We start from the raw sequence: 14259 nt of genomic DNA on the forward strand, positions 1-14259 counted from the left end.
TGAATTTACTTTAAACACATTTATTGGCTGTATAACTCATGTCCACTCCATAAAATTTTGGAGTCTTTAAGATCTACTTATTCACCACCTATTTTTGAGCACTTTCTGTGTTCTAGTTTAGGCATTGGCAAACTTCTTCTATGAAAAGCCAAGTAGTAAATAGTTCAGCTTGGCAGGCAATATGGTCTCTGTCATAACTGTGCTCTTGTAGCATGAAAAGTAGCCATAGATAACCGGATCATAGGGTAGTTTCATTTTTACCTTTCTGAGGAACCTGCATACGGTTTTTCCACAATGGCTGCACCAGTTTGCATTCCCACCAGCAGTACAAGAGGAGTCCTTTCTCACTACATCCTCGCCAACACTTGTTGCTTCTTATGTTTTTGATTATAGCCATTTTGACAGGTGTGAGGTATTATCTCTTTGTAGATTTTATTTGCATTTCCTTGATGATGAATGATGTTGAGCATCTTTTTCATGTGTCTGTTGGCCATCTGGATATCTTCTTTGGAGAAATGTCTGATAAGCACTGGGTGATGTAGGGAATTGAAGAAAAGAGTAGCAGCCTTAGATAACCTGTAAACAGATGTGCCTGGCTGTGTTCCAATAAAACTTTATTTTCAGACACTGAGTTTTGAATTTCATAAAATTTTCATGTGTTGCAAAATATCCTTTTTTTTTTTTTTAACCATTTAAATGTAAAAGCATTCTTGCCTATGGGCTATACAAAAACAGGCAATGAGCTGGATTCGTCCTGTCGGCCATAGTTCACCAACACTTAGTCTAGATTCTTGCCATAAGGATACAGAGTGGACTAAAAGATCTCTTACCCTGTGCACCTTACATTCCAGCAATGGGGAGGCAGATAATAGACATGATAATAAATTTAGTACACGAGAAGGTGAAGTGGGGGAAGGAGCATCAGGAGCACGTGGCAGGATTAAGTAAAAGTGGCCTTTACTCTGAGAGGATGCGATGGGAATGAACCACTGGAGACTTGTACAGTAGTGTGGCTTTCCTGTGTTCTGTATTCCTGAGGAAAAGCCAGCAGTGCCATGGGGACACCAGTGGTTCTCCTGTGAGGAAATCCCTATTTGCATCCATACCAAAGTTCTAGTGTCTGGATATCCATCTTGTTCTGGTTCTTTCTGTGCCCTCCCTCCCCAATCATTACTGCCTGATTCATCTTGTCCTTTTTCATAGGATTTGAGCCAATGGAATTTCTTATTCCAGCAGAATAAACATAGTGAGCATATTTTCCTTTCTTCAATGAATCTAGAAATCTTGCCTCAGCAGTAAATTACCATATATTTGCACAAAAAAACATTGAAAAATTATAAACATAAGTCTTTCAGAGAATGTTTGTTATTTGGCAGGTGGATAATTCTGTGTATCATCGGTGATAGTCTCTGCCTACAGTCACCGACTAATTTTTGAGCACCTACCATTAGCCTTAGAGTGGATTTTCATGCCACTCAAATCCAGTGCTCTCCATTCTGAATGATAAGCCCTAAGCGATCTAGTCCCTCTCCATCTTTAGAACCTCCTCTTCTCCCACGCTTCCTTCACCTACTACACTTCCAAATTTACAGATATTTCTCTGATATTCAAATATGGCAAATTTACCCGCATCTCCGAGATTTGCATTCCCTGTCCCCGTGCGTGAGGCCTAGAATGCTGTTCCCCAGTCATTGCATACTTGGGGGTATTTTTATCACAAGAAATGACCATCCCAGTGAGAGTTTCTCTAAAATGCAATTTAAGGGGCGCCTGGGTGGCGCAGTCGGTTAAGCGTCCGACTTCAGCCAGGTCACGATCTCGCGGTCTGTGAGTTCGAGCCCCGCGTCAGGCTCTGGGCTGATGGCTCAGAGCCTGGAGCCTGTTTCCGATTCTGTGTCTCCTTCTCTCTCTGCCCCTCCCCCGTTCATGCTCTGTCTCTCTCTGTCCCAAAAATAAATAAACGTTGAAAAAAAAAATTAAAAAAAAAAATAAAATAAAATAAAATGCAATTTAAGTCACCGCCAATGACTTTCATTCCTTTAACTCTATTTTAATTGCCTGCGTGCCATTTATTACTACCCGATTGTGTGTGTGTGTGTGTGTGTGTGTGTGTGTGTGTTTTGTTGGTTTATCTGTCTTCCAATGTGGGAGATGTGAGCAGGGATTTTTGTCTGACTTCTCAGTTACCTAATCTATTCTAAGATATCTGGCATATATTAGGCACTCAATTATTTTTTGAATAAATTAATGAAAGAATGCTTGTGTATGCTTATGCCATGTACCCAGCACTCTGGTAAACATCACTGATGGAGGCGTCCTTGAACTTGTTCTGCTCTACTTGTCCCTTCCCTTCTCTTATTCACAACCTGGTATCTTGAAAAAGTCGTCAGTGTTCTGTTCTTCAGTTCTTTCTACTTAACAATAAACCCGTTACAGTCTGGCTTGTATCTCTACCCCTCAAATAAACTGCTCACAACGGTTTCTAGTCTCCAGCAACTTCCTGATTGCTAATCCAGTGGATTTCATAGTCTTTATCTTATTTAACCCACCAGTAGCTTTTGACAACTTCTTCCTCAAAACATTATGTGTTCTGCCTTCACATCCATGACACATCTCTTGCTTTGATTTCTTTCTCTTAAACCACATATATACTCATGGTTGCAATTTTGTGTCACATCAAGTAACACAAAGATGGAAAAATAATTTCTGCTTAATAATTTCATGTCTTCCTGGCGCTCTATACCTGAACAAATTTATGAGCCACTGCAGTGAGTGAGTGAGTGAGTGGTACATGCTTGTATGCATACCTGTCAAAACTATGCTTGACGACTTTTAGCTTGTCTTAATTCATGAACCACATTCTTTTATTGGAGAATATAAGACCTTTGTTAGTTATCATATCCCAGTTGACAATAGCTGAAATTGTAAATTCTATTTTGTGTAGCATTTGTAGTCATTTTCAATAGAAAAGATCTTTTAGGCTACTGTTATCCTCCAGTTTTCCATTTTAGGAAACAAACTAAAAGTAAAGTTGAAGAAGATTTTTATAGCCTATAGATTATTTTCCCATGTCAATAACATAAAACCTCCACAAGCCACCTGTTTGCCACATTAAACAGTAATAATGAAATTAGTTGGCACACCAGCACTGTTTGTTATAGCATCCTAATAAAGAACATAAGTAGGGTGCCTGGCTGGCTCAGTTGCGGGAGTGTGCTGCTCTTGATCTCAGGTTCATGAGTTCGAGCCCCACGTTGGGCATAGAGCTCACTTTAAAAAATAAATAAGAAATAAACTTATCCAATTTCATTCCCATTCTCACCTCTTTCTTCCAATCTAAAAAAAAAAAAAAAAAAAAAAAAAGGAGTGGGAGGGCTATTAGGTTTTTCTCCTTCTGTTTAAAGCCCCTGCCACCTCAGGGGTTTAGCTCTGTCTTCTCCTTTCTCTCCTGTTTTCACCACCTCCCTCTCTACTAGCTTCCTCACACGTTCAGATCTCTTTCTCATTCTAATAGCAAACTCTACCAAATCCCCTTCCTAGATGTTGCTCGACCTTATTCTGCCCCTTGTTATTCATGTTTCTCAAAATAATACATACCTGCCATCCCCTTTTTTTTCCGCTTCTGTTCAATTTTTTAAAATATTTCTTACTGTCCAATGTAACATACATATTGAAAAATGCATAGTTACATCACACACACTTAAGTTATATAACACCACTGTGTTCAAGAAATAGAAAATTGCAGCTACCCCAAAACCTTCTGTGCATTTTCTCCCCACTGGAAGTAACTACTATCCTGGCTTCTGTGGGGAATCATTTTCTCATTCTTTATGGTTTTATCACCTTTGTATTCATCTCTTCACTCTTCAACCTGTTGCCTTCTGCTCTTTATTACCTTTCTACCAATTCCAAAATTCTCATACTAAGGTTATCCATGAACAATTGCCAAATCTAACAGATGCTTCTCAGTTCTAATCTCACTAAGCCTCTGCTGTATTTTCCATTGCAGATCAGTTCACCCTTCTTGAAACTACTCTCTAAGGTCTATGACTATATTCTCCTGTGATTCTGCATCCTTCAGCCTTTCCTTCTCTGTCCCTTTCCCAGGTTCCTCTGTCTGCCCCTTAAATGTTATGCCCAGGGTTCCATCCTGAGCTCACCACTGTTCATATTGGGTACGGCTATGCTGTCCACTCGGGTCATTTTAGCCTCCACTATTATACGGTAGATTTCATTCAGAGCTAATCTTCAGCTCACACTTGTTCCCTCAGCTTTAATCTTACAGAGACAACTGCCTAATGGACATCACCTAAATACACAGCATCCAAGTTAGACTTCATCATCTTTCCCTCTAATTTCCTACTGTTTCTGAAGCAGTTGTTGGCACCCAACTTAGAAACCTGAAAAGCATCGTAATTTCTCCTTTCCTTTATTCCTCATATCTTTTCAGTGTTCAGTGATACCAGTTTTATCCCCTCATGTATTGGCCAAATTGATTCCCTTTTTCCTATCCTTGTTACTCTTGTAGTGTAGACCCTCGTCACCTCATTGATTTCCTAACAGCCACCTTTTTCACTGCATCTAACCTTCTGTTCATATTCACGCCCTCTACAACTACAAGCCAAAATGGTTTTTCCAAAATAAAATTCTAACTACTCTGCTCCCATATTTAAAACAACACTTAAAATGGAAAAGCCCAGATAAACCCCAAGTTCTTTAAGATGACTTTAAGGCCCTCCCTTCTTTTGCCCTGCTTTCTCCAGCCTCATTTTTCAGTCTACCTGGCTATGCATGTTATACTTTGTCAGTATGTATGCTTTCTTAGCTTCATGCATTGTTCATGCTAGCCCCTCTTCCTAGGATTTTCCATTTGACGTACACCTAATTCTTTAAAAGTAAATGTAAGTTTTGTAAGCATTCCCTGACTCCTTCCACCCCATCCCAATGATGGGTCCCCTTTGCCACTCCATTAAAACCTTGTACGTGTTCCTCACTTTGCTTACATCTTCTGTCATCATCTGTTTAGATGTCTTTCATGTTCTACTAGCCTGTTAAGCTTCTCTCTCTGAGATACCTAATACCTAACACAGTACTGGGCACAACGCCTAATGGAATGAGGAGCGAAGAAGAGGAAAGCACATATTGACGTGAAGTGGAAAAGAATTGTCATGTTGTGTACTTTAACACAGAGAATCATCTGGATGTGAGGTCCTAAACTCTAGGAGGCAGTATTTCTAAAGGATCTCTTACCTAAAAAGAGCTCTTTGGGAAAGAATCAGGTTTTAATTTTCTTCTAACATTTAATAAACGCTCACAAATATTCATGTTGCAGACCAAACCTGGACCACCCAAAAAGCCGAAGACCCCTTCTGGACAATCGGCCTTAGTGTATTGCTACAACTGTGGGCAAGAAGGCCATTATGGACACGTAAGTTTGAGTAGCATTTGGGCATAACACATTCTGTTGTTCTGGGAGTGGTTGCTGAAAGATGAACTAAAAAAAAAAAAAATGTAATTCTGAATGCTTACCTTTTTAATAAACTAATATCCTAAAGTAAGACTTAATGTATTTTCAGCTGATTTGCTTTTCCCATCCCTGCCAGAGAGATCTGTCAGAGCACGTTCTTCTAATTGTTTTAAATATACATGAACAAGTTAGGCTAAAACAAATAAAAGCCTCATACAGTCAATCAGAGGAATAAAAGTAGTCACCAAAATGGTTATGTTTCTCATGAGTTCTTATGTTTGCTATTACTTTGACACAGCCAAAATCATGATTGGAGATTTTCTATGTAGTTCTCCGGTATCTCCAGCTTTCCCTGATACTGTGTTCACTTAAATCTTCATCACTCACATATAAACCCTGACACTAGTGGAAAGACAGAGATACTGTATCATTGACTAGCCTGTCTGCCCCCACAGACATCCAGATTCCCTATCCAAGCTGCATATTCCCAGCCCCAGCTAAAAGGGCCAAACTGTGTGTGTTTTAGGTGCAAGAGTGTCAAAGCAGAAGGAATTTGTTGCTGTGAGATGGGAGGGAGTCTCCTAGCCAGTTGTCTCATTAAGTAAGAAACAGCAGCAGCGCATCCCAGAGACAGGATGCGATGAGAATAGACTGCAAGCTCTCCTGCATTCTGGGAATCCTGAGGCAGAGGAAGAAGGGCAGTGGCACAAAAAGTAGAAAATCTGTATGGAGAAATACATTCCTAGTCTCCTGGTAGGCTTCTAACAGCTTAGAAGCCAAAATAAACTAAAATCAAATGTGATCTGATGACAGGAGGTAGAAAGCATTCGGGGGTAGAGAGTCCTCAAAATAGGAGGGCTGTGAGCAGTGGGAAGGGGAGGGGTAGTGCTGCGTTTTGTGACTCATGGGAGTCCCACCTTGAATTCTGACTGTGGCACCTCACGCAGACCTTGGGGCTGGACCTCTGCAGCAAAGGGAGAGACACAACACAGTTCACCAACAAGTGAAATTTTTCTTCCACGTTGGGGCAGCAGGACCATGGAATGAAGGATTACAACATGAAAGCTAGGATGAAGTTCTGATCCTCAGGTCTGGCTTTTGCTCTGCTACTGACTTCACCATGTGACTTGAACAACGCACTCCGGTCTTCAGTTTCTTTATCTCCAAAGCAAAGAAGTTGTACGGGGAGATTTCTCAATACTGACACTTGGATGCTGTTTCCAATGTGAACAAATCCATAGTATGGTGACATGGATGGAGAGACCCATACTCCATTTTCATAGAATGCACATTAAAAACTTTGTTAAAGAATACTTTTTCTTACAAAATTCCCAGCTCTAGATCTTTTCCTGCTTTGTGCATTCCACCTCGTTGCCAAAATCCAGATGTTGCCAACACTGTTTAGGAAACCTATTCCCATGAGTATTCCACTGCCACGCAGATCACACAGATGTACAATTTATGCTTGCTGACCTCTTTAAAGCAAAAGGGTATAATTTTCCATTTATGTTTGTTCAATTAAAGAAAAACAATTATAGTTGGACACATATTGCTTACTAGTCAGTCCTGTTAATGTAGATAGGAAATATATTAAAAACATTTGGAATTTATCCCAGAAATCTAGATTTAGATAGTTTTTAATTTACAATAAAGCAAATTTAGCAGCCTCATCGCTGCCATAGATGAAGAATTCTAGATCATCCACACTAATGAAGAAGATCAGTGGTGTGGCTAATCCAGAATAGTAGATAAATTATATAGCCAACTATCAATTGTGTGTGCTAATGGAGGGGACCAGCGATGTGGATAATCAAAACATAATTTACATTTAGCTTTGGAAAATATTTATCATATTGTATGGCTCTGTATAGCCACGCCAGTCTAGACTGTACAGGATCCCAATAGAAGACTGTGCAGATGATTAAAGATGTCTGAGGACCCCTCCCCTTCATTTGCAGAAATACAGCTCTATAGATGTTACTGAACAGCCTCTTCGTATAAAAGGTATTCTGAGGTGAATGTGGCATCGCCCTTCCCTAACCTCACTCATCATGTAGTTGGAGAGGCAGGGACAGTCCTAAGCAGCTTCATATCAGGCAAACTACAAACTACCATAGAAAACAGTAGTCACTCTACAGAGAGACTACTCCAAGAGCATGTGAAAGTATGAGTGGGTGCTGGGAGTGTATCAAGATCTTTAGTACCTCTTTGTAATTGCAATTTGCTCTTAATATTTTATGGTTAGAATCTCTCTTAGTCCATTTAGGCTGCTGTAAACAAGCTACCATAGACTATGTGGTTTATAAACAGTAGAAATTTATTTCTTAGGTTCTAGAGGCTGGGAAGCCCAAAGTCATGGTGCCAATAGAATTGATGTCTGATGAGGGGCTGCTCCTGCTGCTGCTGCTGCTGCTGCTGCTGCTGCTTCTTTTTTTTTTTTTTTTTTTTTTTTCTTCTTCTTCTTCTTCTTCTTCTTCTTTTTCTTCTTTTTTTTTAATTTTTATTTATTTTTGAGAGAGAGAGTGCAAGCAGTGGAGGGGCAGAGAAAGAAAGAGAGGGAGACACAGAATCTGAAACAGGCTCCAGGCTCCAAGCTGTCAGCACAGAGCCTGATGCAGGGCTCCAAGTCATGGACCATGAGATCATGACCTGAGCTGAAGTCAGATGCTTAACCAACCGACTGATCCACCCAGGCACCCCGAGGGGCTGTTTTTAATAGATGGTACTTTCATGCTATGTCCTTACACGGTAGAAGAGGCTAGGGAGCTCTGTGAGGGTCTCTTTTATAAGAACATTAATCCCATTCATCAGAGCTCCATTCTTATGGCCAAATCACTACCCAAAGACTCCACCTCCTACTACCATCATCTTGGGGAATGAATTCTCGTTGGGGGTTGGGAGGGATGGGCACAAACATTCAAACCATAGCAGAATCTTAGACCCAAATCTTTTATGGGTGCCCTTTCTTCTGGAAACTTAGAGCCACCATGGATAGTGATTTCTAAAAGTAATTCTTGGGCACCTGAATGGTTCAGTCAGCTAAATGTCCAACTCTTGATCCCAGCTCAGGTCTTGATCTCAGGATCATGCTTTCAAGACCCACGTTGGGCTCCATGCTTGGCATGAAGCCTAAATAAAGAAATACATATGTATGTATGTATGTATGTATGTAATTCTCTAGGCTACCATATAGGTTTGCCTTATAACTTCAGGATCCAAAAAATTCCAAAAAGATCCTGAAAGTCAACAACACAGTATATCTAAAGATAGTTGGAAGAAGGAAATAATAAAGATAAGAACCAAAATTATTGAAATAGAAAACAAAATTAATAGCATCAACAAAACCAAAAGCTAGTTCTTTAAAAACATTTTCATTTTTAGGGGTGCCTGAGTAGCTCAGTTTGTTAAACATCCAACTTCAGCTCAGGTCATGATCTCACAGTCCATGAGTTTGAACCCTGCATCAGGTTCTGTGCTGACAGCTCAGAGCCTGGAGCCTGCTTTGGATTCTGTGTCTCCCTCTCTCTCTGCCCCTCCCCTGATCATGCTCTGTCTCTGTCTCAAAAATAAATAAAAACATTTTTAAGAAATTAAAAACATATTTTTTTCCAAAAGAAAAGACTTTGGAAAAACTACTCAAAGAAAAAAAAAGGTACAAATAGTGAATAAAAAGTGTAAATAACTTAAAATACAGTAAGTTTTAATTATAGGAGAATACAAATTTTAAATAAGCTTTGCATTTAATAAAGTTCAAAATTAAGTCTGAAAATACAGATAAATAATTCTCTAGAAAAAAATATTAACCAAAATGAAGAACAAGCCTACATGAACCAATACCACTAAAAAAATTAAGTTAGTAATCAGAATTCTCCCCTGAAATATATCAGATCCAGATAGTTTTATTGTCAGGTTTTACCAAACCTTTATTCAGAAACAGATCATCCAAGAGAACACTACCCAATTTATTCTGTGAAGCTATTATAACCTAAAGCCACTTCAAAATATTTATAGAATGATACCATTTTTATGAAGTCTGAATGCTTCAAATTTAACACTGTTGTTTATTAGAATAGTCAGTAGTAGTAGTAAGAGTATAAAATGTATGAGAATGGCAGGAACCAACTTTAAGACAGTGGCAACTTCTGGAAAGGGAAGGAGACAAATGAGGAATGGGAAAGAGGATTACACGGAGGATTTCAGTTGTATTATTAATGTTTCAGTTCTTGGAGCAAAAACAAATAAATTAAGGTAAAATGTGATTTGATAAAGTCCAATAGTAGGTACAGATTGACATTACTTTATTTCCAATACTTAAATGTATATTTAGAATGATTCATAATCTGCAAATCATGCTCTTACTAAGTGTGTGGCTGCCAGCTCAGTCAGGTATCTTAGAATTACAAGTCAAGTATATTTGCCAATGTTAGGATAAGTCAGCTAAATTTTATGTGGCTATTTCACATACTTTCTTCCTAAGAGGTGTTCTAATTTTCTTCAATTCCTAGCTAAGAAGAATTGGACATTTATAAAATACATTTTAGGCAAGATGGCAGAGGACAGAAATAGGGAAGTTCCAAAGGGAAACCTCTTTCAAAGAAAAGAAAAGTTGGTCTCAGACATGCTGAATGGATATATGTCAACAGATCATGATAAATAAAGCCTATTCTATTGGATGTGGCTCAGGCCAACAATGTGGATTTGGAAACTAGCAGAGGTACAAAAGCCAGAGTCATGCAGGTGGGGAGCCGACCTAGAGAAATGAGTGAGAGGAGTGATCTCTTGAGCGGGGCAAGGAAAGAGAAGAGAGGATTCTTTTGGGGTATTTTGGAATTATCTAGGAGCATTTTCAAACCAGACCTAACCCACCACCACCATCCTGCTCCCCACCATAAGGATCACTGCCCTTGTTAGCAGTATTGGGTTAAAATAAGCTTGCAAACCATTTGGGTGAAGGGAAAAGAGCAAAGAGCTAAGAATTTACACTCGCATTTAGGGTGTAAATGTGAAAGGAGAAGCACTTGATGGAAGGCTGTTGGAAGAGACAGATAAGCAAAGGTCTAACACAACATAAGGCCAAATAAAGTCTTTAAAAGAGGAACAGAGCAAGTTCAGTAGAGACCCAGCCCCCCATTGCTGTTAGCTCAGGCTGGGGGAGGGGTTTGGCAGGGAAGACTGAAAAAAGAAAAGAAAGGTTTCATGGATAAAGAAGTAAGGGAAGAAAATCCAAGCCTGAAAGAAGCCTGTAAGCACAGTTGGGTGTGATTGGATGTTGGTTTGGCCGAGCCTCCCAGCAGGACCACATCCTGAGCCTCAGCGTGGGGTATCCATGATGTGGGACTGTCTCTAACCTCAGTGGTCTGTGATCTTGCAGTTAAGGTTGCCTGAGCAGTGCCCTTGTGACATCCTAATTTCAAATTTGATAATTTGAAACAATTTCAAACAACTTGCAGGAATGTACAGAAAGACGAATGTTTAACCAGACCTTTCCAACATCTCCATTCATCTACTACTATGATGACAAATATGAAATTCGGGAGAGAGAACAGAGAATAAAACGAAGGGTGAAAGGTATGTTGTTGAATTCTTGTGAGATTACCTTTGCAGTAGTTCCTAAATGTCTTCCTTTACACAGTCTTTGCCTGCTTTGGGTGTCATTGGTTAACACAGAAAATGTTTTTAAATAATTACCATAGAAACCAGAACTTTCTTGATCTCCAGTAATCAGGCACCCACTTCAGAAACCCTGCATTATGATCTGTTCACACTAAACATTTTTTTCACATCATGACCATTTTAGAAAATGTCCTGAAAATACTTCTATCCATACAGGGAAGCAGGGTTTTAAAGGCTCTTTTTTTTTTAAAGTTTTCTGTTTGGCAAGTAATTATTTTTTCCATTTGTATGTCTCTAGTATTTTTATGGAAAGAAAGGCTTCCCTGCTAGGTGATTCCTGGAGTTTCCCCAGAGAGGTCTGTTCTTACCAGCCATGATTACAGCAGAGCTCCAGGGTCCACAGCCACCTTCTGTGATTCCTTTACTTAACTGTTGATAACATGAAGTTCTTTTAGTTTATAATTTAGGCCTACTTTTTTCTATTTGTGCTGTAGTTTACTAAGTTTAACAGTGGTTTACTCAGTTACTTTTCTTGCTTTCAGGATGAAATAGTTCTATACTTCTCAAGTTGACCTATACATTATAACTCTTAGAGCCTTTTTGGTATTCTTTCTCCATCCCACCCCCAACTCTCTCTGACTTAAGGTCTTTTTCAAAAGGAATTATTTTCAACTCCTGCATATTTTCCATATTACATTTCATATAAACTCTATCTCAACTATATATAGAGAGAGATTACAGTACATAAAGATATTTATTAGGCAATTAAATTAAAAAAGAAAAGAAAAGAAATGCACCAAAGTGTCCCCTCTGAATTAAAAGATTATGGCTCCTATTTTATTTTTATACTTTTTGTATTTCACGGGTTTTCTGTAATGAGTGGTTACAACTTTTATAATTCTAGGAAAACCATTTGTTTTCACTTTTAACTAGTAGTAATATTGGGAACTCTGTGGCTACTTTGAGGTTCTCTGTGATCCATTAGAATTTTCAGGCACCTGGGTGGCTCAGTCGGTTGAGCATCTGACTTCAGCACAAATCATGATCTCACAGTTCATGAGTTTGAGCCCCACATCAGTGGAACCCACTTTGGATCCTGTCCTCCTCTTTCTGCCCCTCCCCTGCTTGCCCTCTCTCTCCCCCTCTCTCTCCCAAAAATAAACATTTTTGGGGCGCCTGGGTGGCGCAGTCGGTTAAGCGTCCGACTTCAGCCAGGTCACGATCTCACACTCCGTGAGTTCGAGCCCCGCGTCGGGCTCTGGGCTGATGGCTCAGAGCCTGTTTCTGATTCTGTGTCTCCCTCTCTCTCTGCCCCTCCCCCGTTCATACTCTGTCTCTCTCTGTCCCAAAAATAAATAAACGTTGAAAAATAAAAAAATAAACATTTTTTTTAGAAAAAAAAATTTATTTCATGCTAAAGTCTATAAGGAATTACCTTTGCTCTGTATCCTAGAGTTCACTTTTTGTGAACTTTATATTACTTTGCATTTCATCCTTTTTTTTTTCAATGTTTATTTATTTTTGAGAGGGGGGAGGTGAGGTGAGGTGCAGGAAGGGGGACAGAGGATCTGAAGCGGGCTGTGCCCAACACGGGGCTGGAACTCACGAACTGTGAGATCATGACCTGAGTCAAAGTCAGTCGCTCAGCCAACTGAGCCACCCAGGCACCCCCATCCCTATTTTTTTATTGGCCACTTCTTTAATCTGTCAAGGTTTTGTTGACATGTTAGTTTTTATCCCTCAAACCTCATCTCTCACTTACCCCATCAGAATCATGCCTGTCAGACACTTGTAGTAAAAGGGTGCCAAGTCCTGGTAAAGTGTAACACCAGATCTGGGACCAAAATGTCTGAGATACACACATGTGTGTGTTCTCCAAGCCAGTGATGTCTGCTCTGGAGGAATAATCTCCTGTCCAGTTTGGCATCCACCTATAAGTACTGTGACCAGACTTTATCTTCAGAGGGTGATTGAAATGTCATGAGACATTTGATATATCTTGTTTCACTTCATCGTCAAAGGCTGTTTCTTTATCCCCGCCATGACTTGAATTGGTCAGATGTGACTTTTCTTCACAAAGCTGAGATGATTGCTTTCACTAGTCTTCGTCTCTATCATTCAACCTAGTACAACTGTACTGAATAGAATAAATATCTTTGGATTTCTGGATATTTTCCATTTTTAGCAATCAGAAATACAGAACTATAACCATACAATTTTTAGCGGGTGAGTTTTACCTTAGTAAGGGCTCTTTCGAATGTTGTATCATTAACACATTTCATTGTCTAGTTTCCCTGTCTGCTGAGTTATTTACAGACCAGTGTAAGCCGTGTGTGGACTGTCTGGCTGCTGAATATGCAGAAATACTTTTATATTTTCCAGAACTCCAGAAAAATGGGGATTTTCCAAGGCAGTTCAAGAGACCTCACATGGAAGCAGCAGAGAAGAGGCCCCCCCATGGCAGGAGGAAGAGCCGTGCCTCGTGGAGAAACAGCAGGTGGCCTCAAGAAAAGAAAGAAACCCAAAAAGAAGCGAGCAGGAGCCGCAAAGAGCGTGAGAAACACAGGAAGGCTGACAGGGCTCATGAAGTGGAGGAGGACTTCCCCAGGGGCCCAAAACTCCATTCTCCTGGCACCTTCAAGACCCAGAAGGGTCCCAAGTCCTTCCACCACTCATCACATTACCACAAGCCAAGAGAAGACAAGCTGCCCAGAGACGGCAAGCGGGGCAAACAGAAGAAAAAGGAGAGCTATTTGGAGGGCGATGGCAGTGATAATTTATTTCTCATTAAGCAGAGGAAAAAAAAGTCCAAGCTGTGAGGCAGCTTCTGATTTGGCTTTCCAGTGTTTGTCTGGTCTTCATGCCTGTGACATCATGGCAATCTGTTTATGATCTATGATTAAATCAAATGAATTTTGTTTTGTTCTTTTTGTTAATCTCGGCCGTACCTGAAACCGATGCACAATGACCATGGAGACCTCCATTCTCTGTGTCCAACAGGTTATTAGGTATAGAAGGAGAAAAAAAAAAAAAGGACATGTACTCGGATTTCCCCCATTCCCGTACGTCATTTTTACTCAGAATCCTAGGGATAAGAAGTAATCTTTTCAAGAAAAATTTTTAAAAATACTTTTTTTGAAAAAGTAAAAGCTCATCAAATATAATTCGTATGCTGTGGG

General features: G+C 39.8%; 1 protein-coding gene across 4 annotated transcripts in view; it reads left to right on the forward strand.

The window, feature by feature from the left end:
- ZCCHC7 (zinc finger CCHC-type containing 7) overlaps positions 1-13998 on the forward strand; it is a 255900-nt gene extending 241902 nt beyond the window's left edge. For all 4 annotated transcript variants that reach the window (XM_030294442.1, XM_030294439.1, XM_030294441.2 and 1 more), the window contains 3 exons: positions 5333-5428; positions 10918-11035; positions 13463-13998. In XM_030294442.1, coding sequence (XP_030150302.1) covers positions 5333-5428; positions 10918-11035; positions 13463-13899 — 651 coding nt within the window. In that variant the 3' untranslated portion in view covers positions 13900-13998. The remainder of the gene's footprint in view (positions 1-5332; positions 5429-10917; positions 11036-13462) is intronic.
- The last annotated feature ends 261 nt before the right edge of the window (positions 13999-14259 follow it).

Source organism: Lynx canadensis, chromosome D4, assembly GCF_007474595.2.
Source record: "Lynx canadensis isolate LIC74 chromosome D4, mLynCan4.pri.v2, whole genome shotgun sequence".
In the NCBI taxonomy this organism is placed as follows: domain Eukaryota; kingdom Metazoa; phylum Chordata; class Mammalia; order Carnivora; family Felidae; genus Lynx; species Lynx canadensis.